At 25.7% G+C, this 12,224-nt stretch overlaps 1 protein-coding gene across 1 annotated transcript; it reads right to left on the reverse strand.

Annotated features, from left to right (window-relative positions):
* Nucleotides 1-576: 576 nt before the first annotated feature.
* On the reverse strand, nucleotides 577-2,805 carry LOC124922568 (protein IQ-DOMAIN 11). The gene is made up of 5 exons (XM_047463291.1): nucleotides 2,575-2,805; nucleotides 2,192-2,494; nucleotides 1,750-1,947; nucleotides 1,534-1,665; nucleotides 577-1,294 (listed from the first exon to the last, which is right to left on the reverse strand). Exons 1-5 carry the CDS (start codon nucleotides 2,626-2,628, stop codon nucleotides 770-772), a joined length of 1,212 nt encoding a protein of 403 aa, XP_047319247.1. The 5' UTR covers nucleotides 2,629-2,805; the 3' UTR covers nucleotides 577-769.
* Nucleotides 2,806-12,224: the final 9,419 nt, after the last annotated feature.

The raw sequence follows: 12,224 nt of genomic DNA on the forward strand, positions 1-12,224 counted from the left end.
ATAACTTAAAAAAAGAAGAGATAAAAATAGAAAAGGTGTGTTGGTATATTCTCGAAAAAACTGTTTTTTTTAATTATCAAACAAGATTATTTTTAGGAAAAAAAAAAGGAAAAACCTAAAAAAAAAAAAAAATACTTTCTCAATTGAGGTCGAGAAGATCTACAATGCACCCCACACCGGTTTCCATTCTTCACCTTAATTTTGAAATATTCACTACTTGTCAACCATAATGATCTTATTATTCCACAACATTACTAAAATTTTAAATGATTTCAATAGAAAAACATTATTAAATATTTAAGTTATATTTCAAAATATTATTTCATCCAAATAAATAATACTAATAAATTGTTCTAATCCAGATCCGACTTCTGATTTGTGCGTTTTATATCTTACTAAAATTTGTTTTCAAACATGATCTATTATATGAGAATGGAAAAAAGTGTTTCCACATAGAATATGCAAGACTCTCCTTACATTCTACATATTGTTATAGGCCAGCTCAAGACATATGTCTTTTTGAAAACAGAAAGAATGAAAGAAAAACATGCAAATTTATGTGAAAACCTTAAGATCAATAATAATAATAATAATAATGAATAAAAGAGGGTACAATTAGCCACTACTTCCAAGCCACTGTCTAAGCATATTGATTGATCTGATGACATAATAAAATATAATCTTACCATTTGAATAAGTTCACACTTATGGTATTAACCATCATCTAGTTGTTTTCCCCATAAATGATAAACACTTGAATCTTCTCTTCCTATTCCTTAAAATTCCTGCTCAATTTTGCTGAACCACCAGCAGCAGGAAGCCCTTTCAAGCCAGGAGATCTATCCTGATAAGTTCTAGAAGTGCAGATTGTGTTACTGCTTGTAGCAGCTTCACTATTGAAGGATGTTATAAGGAGTTTGTTCTTATAAGGTGAATATGTTTCAGAATAAGAATCTAAACTCCCTGGCCTTTGTCTTGGTGAGCTTAATGATCTTGTTTTTGCCTTAGCTGATTCAGTAGCAGCCATATAACTTGGTAAAACAGGGGAGATTGGAAAATTGCTGTCATCTCCAGCTGATATATGTTTCTTATGGTGAAATGAACTCCTTCCACTTGATTTTGCAGGTATTGTTCCATATGTGCTTGAAGAATTTCTTAATTTTATCCTTCTTTTTTCAAATTCTTTCTCCAAATTCCTTTTTTCTTCCTCTTTTGCTAATTTGTTATCCACCCATTGTTCTAACCAATGTTTCCATCTCTCATTGAACTTGTTCCTTTCTGAATCTGCTGATCTCTGCAAAATAATACACTTCTTGCTCAAAATTGGTTCTTACCAAGTTACTCTTTCTTATGTAATAGAAAAGATATAGATGAGCGAAATGTGGAGAATCGAATCCATGACCTTGAGCTATGAGATTTAAACTTTACAAGAAATCATATTCATTCAATACCTATTTCATTGGTTTTTTTCCTAGCTTTTTCAAAACTTTATAGAAATAATGAAAGATCCAACAGAAACGAACATATACATACTCTGTGGCTGAGATAAAATTCCTTTGTTCTGTCTCTTTTAATAAGAGATTCTCTCTTGCTATGAAATAAGGCCTTTGCCTCTTCCTTTGACATTATACAATCATCCAATCTTCTCTCACTGTTGGAATCAACCTGTAAACAAGTTGGATTTTTACATCAACTGTTATATATATACTTGTATAGAAATGAAAAACATGTATATCTATGTATAGATACCTTAATCTCCTTGACTTTGACATCATGTAAGTCGGTTCCTTCTAGCATTCGAGATCTTCTAGCAGTTACTTGTGACTGGATGTTTACAATAGACTGCAAACACTTGAGTGTAGTGATGGCTTGTCGTCTAACAGCTCTTCCTCGGATTATTGCTTGAAGCCTCACTAGTCCCTTCAATGCTCTCAATGCTTTTCTTGCCTGCAAAAATCCCCAACCTTTTCTGTCACAAAAAATCCAACTAAAACATATCCTAGGAACATATTTTCAACACAAATGCAATGTTTTTCTTGCCTGCAAAAAACTCCAACCCTTTCTGTCACAAAAATCCAACTAAAACATATCCTAGGAACAGATTTTCAACACAAATGCTAATGTTTGTTTTTATCACAACACCCACAAAAGAAAAATGATCAAATAGCTAGAATTATCATGAAGAACTCACTAGAAAACCCCGAAATGCAGTTTGAATTCTGATAGCAGCTAGAAATTGGATTTGAGCAAATACTGAAACTTGTCGATGTTCTTCATCTTTGCCAGAAATCTGGGAAATGTCTGCAACTGGAACTTCAACATGAGTTTTGGCTGGTGAAGAAACTGATGTATGAAATTCATCCTTTGGCTTTTTATCAGCTTCATCTATTGATTTTAATGGTGGTGCTTCAAGTGAAGCTAATCTTTTAGGTTTCAAAAATCCAAATACCCTTTTGGTTCTACTACTGCTGCTTCTGTTAGTGGTTCTCTTCCCCTACTAACAAATAGTTTCAATCACATAAGAAAAAAAATTACTTACATTTTTCTTTCCATTCACATAAAGAAGAGACTCACCTTGTCTGAAACAAACAATTTCTTTATTATGCTAAACCAACTCCTCTTTCCCATTGCTTGTTAATGTCAACTGCTACAAGTAAATTAAACAGAAGCTCTCATGGAATTGAAACATTTTGTTTTGAAAACCATCCAGGGAGCCATTTTGCATGACCATTAGAGAGATATGTTTTTCAACAGTTGAAAGTAAAAAAGAAAAGCTGCCAAATGAGGGAACCCACATTTCTCATTTTCAATGGTTCAATGGTTATGGAGGAAGGGGGGCCTCATTCTTCATTTTTTTTCTTCCCCTTTTCTCTGGCTAATAGTATCATCCAGCCAACTTCCAAAAAAAAAATTTTAAAAAAAATATCTTTTTTTTTGGTGGTCATTGTTCCACTATTGTCTGGCATTTTGATGACATTTTGTTATGGGATTACCAGTTTTAGGTAGAAACAAAAACTATAATTACATAAATACCTAAGAAGTTATTGGCTGTGGATTGTAGGGTTAAGATCCCTTGATTCACCTAACATGTGACTTTGCCCTTATTGTCAAAAAAAATAAATAATTGTTCATTTCACCCAAATAAATAATCCAAACCAATACTGAAAATTTGTACATTAGAATATTTGAACTCACAAGTATAAATACATAAAATACTATTAACTATTTTACTTATGTATTAGAACACCATAATAACTATTTATAAATATTATATTAATTATATTTTTCATAAAATGTTTTATGTTAAAGTGGAAGTATGTTAATTTCTTATATTAAAAAAATTATTTATAAATATGAGACAAATCATTGTACATTACATAATTTAAAATTCATCTCTCCCTTAAATATTTCTTTTTTATTTAACCATTTTAGTTGATTCTGGTTAAAAAAAAATTCTTGAAATATAAATTTTGACAACAGTTTAAAATTTAGGTACTGACCGTCCAAACCAAATTCTTTACACAAATTTATTTATGGAAAATAATAAGAATCTAATAATAGATATAAAAAATGAAACCAACAACCATTATAAATAGGTAAATAACAAGAGATGGTTAATTCAATTTTTTATTTCTTTAAAAGCGAGAATTATTTATTGGTTTTTGTTTGAAAACACTCTAATATAGAGTTGAATGCATTAAAACTAATAAAAGAATCATTCTCATTTAAATATGAGATAATATATTTTAGTTATATATATTAACCAATCAAACTCATGTAACTCTATTCTTGAAGCAAAAGAAAATCAATTATTTCTATTAGTTTTTGTAAATTGAAAAGTGGAGATAGAGAAAACATAAATGGAAGGAGTGTAGGGAAGTGTGAATGTGCGGTTGATGGAAGAATGTGAAGAAGATACAAAGCAACCTCAAGTTGTAAGGTTGTAAATACAGCTGTATAGGGACCCCCATACTTTTGTCAATAAGTGAAAACACCCATCATCTTTCTTTCCCATAATAATAATTTCAATAATTTATTTTATTTTTTAAGTATTATTTGATAAAATTATTTAATGGGTATTAATACTTAATAAAATAAAATATAGAATATTTTAGTTGATAAATAAATTGTTTTGATTATGGTTAAAACAACCTTATTTATTTAGGGGAGACTCATAAACATATCATATCATGATAATGAATTTGAGTATACAAACATGTATGTATACAACCTTATTATTTACATTGTTTGTAATGTATGTAGCTTTCATTTTGTTTTTTATTTTATTTTAATTTTATGAACTTTTGCTGTTTTTTTTTATTGCCATGTGACTTGTCTAATATTTGAAGTCTCAACTGAACTTGATGGGCCCGGAAATAATGAGAGGATTGAATCCCCATGTAATTTCCCTATAGAGAGATTGATCCAAGTCATAGTAATGCTTCTAGTTAGAAGTCTACATCTAAATTATAAGTCTGGATAATAAATAATTGAACTGACTCTAACAAGGACACACAATCAATAATACCTCCAATATTTGAATATGCTAGGTCATTTATAAACATTTTTCTTTAATAAATGTTATTTCAAGTATATCTCATCTTGATGTATAGATCAAAATAAGATTGTATTTGAAAACAAAACTTAGTTAGAGATAAATTTATATTTTTATATTTAGATTCAAATCTAGATCATGGTTAGAAGTGTTTCCAAGGGCTTGTTTGATGTTGATATTTTTAAGATTATTATGAAATTTAAAAAATATATGTATTGTTGTTTCATAAATATATCATTAGTTTATTAATGATATAATTATTAGATAATTAATTAAATAATATTTAATTATAATTAAAAATAAAATAAAATAATACTTGATTTAATAATAATAATAATAATGTAACAGTGATATGATAAAAAAAAAATCAAAATTAAATGACCTCCAAAATGATAAAATTGAATCAGTTTAGAGGAACAGTGATTTTGTTTGATTGTAGCGAGTAAAGAATAATTTATGTGAAAATATCTAATTACAATTGAATTATTTAAATAATTTTAAACTTAATCAAATATTATTCGCTCTTCCTTATATTATATTATTTATTAATTAAAATATCTCATATTTAAAAATAAATAAATTATTATATAATTATATATTAATATTATTTAAAATTTTTTATCAAAAAATAAAATATATATTTAATTTCCTCAAAAATCATAATCAATCTAACTTTTTAAATAACCCACATTTTTTATTATATGGATATGACCCAATCCAAAAAATATATCTCACCATTTTTCTTATTTATTACTTTACTTAATTTATTAAAATATTATCTATTTTAAATTATTTTTATTTTATTGTTAAATATTTATATTTTTTATTTTTTTATTTAAATAAAAAAACCACATCTTCCCATTCACCCTCACCAGGTGAAACTACGTTATTTTGTTCGTCTTTGATTATTAAGATAAAATCAAGTTTAAATTTCAAAACTCAATAATCATATCACTTATTTAATAAATTATTTTATTTAAATGTCAACATTTATTTTTTACTTTTTTTTAATATAAATTAATTATTAAATAAAAATATAGAAGGGAAGGGTAATTTGGTAAAAAAAAATTAAAAACCAATTTTTTCTTAATTTTAATCAAATATTGGGAAATATTCCAAACAAAACTCCAATATCCACTTATTCAAACGAGGCCTAACACAAGCATACACCATTAAGGGAGACATATAACAATATAGACTACAATCCCCTCCTCACAATTTTTTTAATATTTATATAAAATATGAAAATAATTTATTGGTGTTATATTTATTTACTTTTTTTGAAAAAAAAAATCTTTATTCAGCAAACCTTTCAAACCTTTCACTTGAGGCCATTCTCCCTCTAGAACCCTGTAAAATATGACAGCACAAATAATGCAATATAAATTATAATAATTTGGAAGGCCCATAAGTTGCTGCACAAATAATGCATGTTTCCACTAGTACTAAAAAACCATCATGATTTTTCTTTGATCAGTTACATTGGATAAAAATGTCGTTTTGGGATTTTTTTTTCTTGGATATCTTATTTATTTACAATCCTTCTTATCTGGTTCAATATAAAATTCTATTTCAATTGAAAATTCATCTTTTTCAGAAACAAATAGCTTTAATTTATTTTTTGGATTTCAAATAATTTTCTAAGATGTTTAATTTATTTTATTGTAGATATATTTTTCTTTTTTATTTAAGTTTGTTTTTGTTAGTTCAAAATAATGTTTTTAATTGAATATATAGTGTTCTTTTTACTTTCTATCAATTGTATAATTTTATTATCTTCTTCACAAGTAGGGTTGAATAACAAAATTGTTGTACTTTTTATTATTTATTTATTTTATGATAATTAATTAATTTTTATTAATTTAAATAAAGAATTATATATAATAAATTATTTACAATTAAGATAAATAATATTTATAAAATTAAAAAACTAAATAAAAATTTATATGCTAAATAATATGATAATTTATAAAAATTAAATTTTAATAAAAAAATATTCCAAAATTTTATAATTTCTAATTTTCTAGCAAACTAGTGGTTAGTTTGATTCCGCTTATTGACGCTAATTATCTCAATTTTTAATCGCTAAGTTTGTGTATGTTTGATTAAGATATATATATATATATATATATATATATATATATATATATATATATATATATATATATATATATATATATATATATATATATATATTTATTAATTTAGTTTTAAATATTAATAAATTATTTAAATTAAAAAATAATATATTTAAAAACAAATTATATTAATATGTTAATTTTTATAAAATTTTGTTAATATATAATTTTAAATATTAATAAATGACTTATATTAAAAATAATATATTTTAAAATAAATGATATGAATATATTAATTTTTATAAATATATAATTTTAAATATATTTAATATAAATATGATATAAAAAAATATATATTAAAATATTTTAAAATTTTCATCTTCTCCCTCTTACTTAATTTTTCAATTGTCAATTAATTTTCGACTCCCTCACCCTCCTCTTATTATCATTCATTTCGGTCATGTTTAATTAATCTCAATTATAATTGATATTTTTAGATAACTAATTAAGACTAGTTTAGTTTCTAAAATTATAATTATAAAAAAAAAATTATATTTATATTTCATATTTTTTTTAATTATTATATGTATTATAAATAATAAATAAAAATATATTTTAATGTATGTTTTTGTTATTATAATAATTTTATATAAATATATAAAAATATTAGAAATAATTGGAATAGATAAGATAGTGAATAAAATTATTATAAAATGATTAGAAATGAATAAATAGATAAGAGAAAATAAATAAAAAAATGTATTTAAAAGTGATGAGAGAGCATTGAAATTATAAATTATAAATTTAAACGGTAAAGAGAAAAGTAAGGAGAAAATTGAGTTTAAACACAAAATATGTTTAATTTTTTTTTAGTGAGTTTATTACACAAAGTCTAAACGAGAATTCAAGACTAATTAAGTACTCAGTATCATAAAATGTTAAAAGGTTAAGTAATAAGAAAATAATAAGAAATTTATACAAGAATTTTAGATGAAAGATTAATTTGAACTACTCTTTATTATACAAATAAAAAACAATTTTAAATTGACAACTTCGTCTCTACATTATTGTTAAGAATTGGACGTACACTTAATAAAAGATCTTAATATCATTAAAGGTTGAGCTCAGCTCAGCAGAATCGCCACCGCGGCACCGCCTAATACTTTATAAATACTTATCTTTGAAAAATAATTTGTAATTCGATCAGACTAAGTAAATCTTTTATAAAATATAATATTTATATAGTTGGAGATGTTAAATTTAATTATAAATAAAAATATTATGTTTATGCATACGAATTTGACTAGACATATGATTTTTATTAGATGAACCAAATAAATAATTAGCGTTAAAATTCACATGATAAATAGAACACTTTTATTATTATTTTTTATTTAAAAATATGACATATTTTTATCAAATTTACATTAATAAATAATTTGATATTTCACCAAATTGATAATTAAATATATTAATTTTTTACTTTCTTTATATAAATTCTTAATTACACTTTTTAAATATATATATATATATATATATATATATATATATATATATATATATATATATATAATATTTAACGTGAAAGCAGTTAACACAAATAAAGTATACAATGTTTCATAAAAAAATTTAAATAACTCATTATATTTACATATATTTTAAATTTTAAATTATTTATTCATTAAATATTAATATGTTTTATTCAATAACATAATTAAATAATTCAAATCTGAAAAAGACATAATCTCATTGCAATCAATATATATATATATATATATATATATATATATATATATATATATATATATATATATATATATATATATATATATATATATATATATATATATATATATATATAAAATAATGAGTTAGAATTTTTGAACTCAAATAATTTAAAATTAATAATAATATATTTATTTCGATTTCTGATGTCTGTTGGTGTATGGAGGGTTATGCCTTGTCATTTTTTATTACCTTATTCATGCTCTACCTTTCACCTTTGTTTCCCTTATTATTATTATTTTTTTCTTTAAGCAAAAATAGAACTTACCATTCTCATACCCAAATCTTCAATAAATTTATTTAAAATCACATTTTTTTTACTTTTATATTCAAACTTGGAAACATAACTTAGTTAAAAAAATATAGATAACTTGGATGGGGGAAATAAATCAAACTGAAAACTTTCAAAGCCTTTTGCAACTCAATGCTTATTGAAAATTTAAAATAGCATCAACATAATTACTTCTTTATTGTTTGTTGTGTGGTTATTTAAGTTATTTAAAAGTTATGAAATCAAAATCTTATTTACTGAAAAATTATTTTTTAAATTAATTAATAATATATTCTTTATTAATTTAAAATTTGGTGTTGATATAAATAGTTATTTATTGTATCTAACAACATAAATTAAATTAAATATATTATATAAATATTAAAAATAAAAAATTATATAAATAAAAATAAAAGAATTTCATAATTTCTCACTTTTATTTAACATTACTTTACCTAACAAAAATTAAATAATTTAATTAAATAATAATAAATAAAATATCTCTTAATAAATATTATATATTTTCAAATAATTATTGATTGAAAATTTATTTAAAATTTTAAAATTTTCATTTTAAACTAACTTTATATACTAACTAATAATTTAAAATAATATCTACATATTAAACTAACTTCACTAATTTAGTTGGATTAATAAATTAATATACATATATTTTGTCACACGATAATCAACTTTAGTAAACATAACATGACACACAAGTGTGAACACGAGTTAGCACGACACGGATAAACATGTTGACATGAGTTATCACGACACAAATTGGTCTGTGAATCATGATATTTTGAGCGGGTTATGCACGATACGATTGATAGGATCGGCGGCACCAATAGAGACAGGGGTCTGGCTATTGTTGACGACTTCAGATAAATAGTTTGAAAAAATCATGTTAGGGATTAATATCTCTTTCCATTCTTCACAAACCTTTGCAAACTCTTGAACGATTCAAGTGCGGAAACGTTTGCTTAGGTTTGAAGCTAAAACCAAAGAAGGAGAAGATGACAGAATGTAAATAACACAGCAGATTGTTTATGGATGTTCGGAGTAAACTCTCCTACGTCACCCCTTCTTCCAACCACCGGAAGAATTCACTATATTTTTCAATCAAATACAGTTTGCTGACTAGCTAATACTCTGTTGAACAGAACAGCCCCTGTTCAACTTACAACACACTGTTAATGACTATTAAATAGTCCAGTAACTTATCTCCCAACTTCACGTAGTGATTTACAAAATACACTTGAGAATAAAATATCTAGAGAGAGAGTAAGTTTATTCAAGAAATCAAGCTTCTGGAAATCTTTTGATTCAATGAGAGAGAAAGCTCCAACTTCTGTCTTGTTTTCTGCTTTTTTTCATCTTCATCCTTAGGCAGCAATATATTCTTGAAAAACTTCAACGGTCGAATATTCCTTTTGGATACGTGGCAAGCATCCATTGGAAGGCCGCCCATAGTACACAAGTACAGCAGTCATTGTGCATATGGAATGTGGTCGTACCAATCTGGTAGTGGCCAAATATTCTTCTGAAATTGTCCTGCACAGAACAAGTAGTGGGAAGAATATTTACTTACGTGGCATTCATCAATTGGTTACAGCTGGCTGTCATACTAATCTTCACTAAAAAGTGGAGCAGGAGTAGGGTACAACTATATCACGTGGTTAGGTGAAATGCTAGCTTCAAGCATATTGCTTAAGCTGAGCATTAGATGTATTTCAGTTAGACGGATTGTAAAATCAGTCTAATGAAATCAAACATCTCCTTCTAATAAAAACGTCTATTAGACCGCCTGGTCTAATAGAATTAGACTTACGTCTAATTACAATAACCATTAGACTGCACGTCTAACTCCACTGAGTTAGACTGCACGTCTAATTTTGGTTCTACCTTAGACTTGTCTGAAGGAGTTAGACTCACGAGTCACGTCTAACTTTCACTAATTAGACTGCCCGTCTAATTATCCAAATATATTAGATTTACGTCTAATTCCGCAAGTATATTAGACTTACGTCTAATTCCTTGCATCTATTAGACTCCACGTCTAATTCCTCTGGTTAGAGTTAGACGTTTTTCATAAAATCAGTCTAACTCCGCGTTGACTTTCAGCTGTGTCTGCAAATTAACAAAACTCTAATTATTAATTCTGCACCTGGTGAGATTCAAAACCAGGTCACCTGTATGACAAACGGGCATGCTTACCACTACATCACTTAAGATGTTGATATGTAAATATATATTTATATATTTCATATGACTAACAATTATTGAACTTAGTTTTATCCAAAAACTATTTCATCAATCATCAAATCAAAATTGTTAAGTTATTTTTAAATCAATTAAAAATTTCAACCCAACAATTTCTCCCTTTTTAATTATTTAAATTAAATTATCAAAACCTGTTGAGTTCATTAAAAAATTCAACCCAACAACACAAATAAGAATGAGTTTCGACACGACACGATTGAAAGTCTAACATGAATTCTCCAAGTCGAATATGACTATATATGCACGATGTCCAAATTTAATCATGTCCGACCCCACTCTCTCCATGACAACACCTCTTGTCGCCACTAATATTTCTTCTCAAGCCACCATCCCCGAAACCGAATTTTATACGATGATGCGGTTTGTAAAAGGACCCAACTCAAGTTGGGTTGATTCCATGAGAACCTCCACCCATTACCGAAAATTTGTTAACAATGTTTCATCAGAATCCGACGATAAATGGAAAGTAAGTAATCTCAACTACAATTTAATTTCCCACTAATAAGTTTTTAATTTTTCGATCAAATTAATCAACAACACCAACACAATTATGCTCTAAACATGTTGGAGTAAATAATAATGACATCCAATGGGAAAGTGATCCTTATGTTTCTCAATTATGATGGCACATTGTCGCCCATTGTCGAAGATCCAGATCGAGCATTCATGATGAACGAGGTAAAAAAAAATCGACAGCTCATGATAGCTGAGATATCTTTATGTATTTGAGAATTTAAAGTGGTAAGAATACTTATAAATTAATGTTTATTGTAAAATTTTAAGAATTATAAAATTTCATATTTAACTAACTTATTATATTAATTAATAATTTAAAACAATACTTAACCTATTAAACTAACTTAACACATTTAGTGTATTAATAAATTCAGGGAAGAATACTAAATATATCCTTGAGGTTGTGTCAATTTCTTAAATTTATTCATGATCTAAAAATATGTTGTGTATATCCTTAAAGTTGGTAAAAATTCTCGAATTTAATAAATCAAACGGTGATGACATGACATCGTTAATAATTTCACATGTATCAGACCAATTTGTGTCGTGATAACTCATGTCAACATGTTTATCCGTGTCGTGCTAACTCGTGTTCACAATTGTGTGTCATGTTATGTTTACTAAAGTTGATTAACGTGTCAGCACAATTCGTGTATATTAATTTATTGGGAAGAATACTAAAAATATCCTTGAGGTTGTGTCAATTTCTTAAATATGTTCATGATCTAAAAATATG

This window comes from Impatiens glandulifera, chromosome 1, assembly GCF_907164915.1.
Source record: "Impatiens glandulifera chromosome 1, dImpGla2.1, whole genome shotgun sequence".
NCBI classification, from domain to species: Eukaryota; Viridiplantae; Streptophyta; class Magnoliopsida; order Ericales; family Balsaminaceae; genus Impatiens; species Impatiens glandulifera.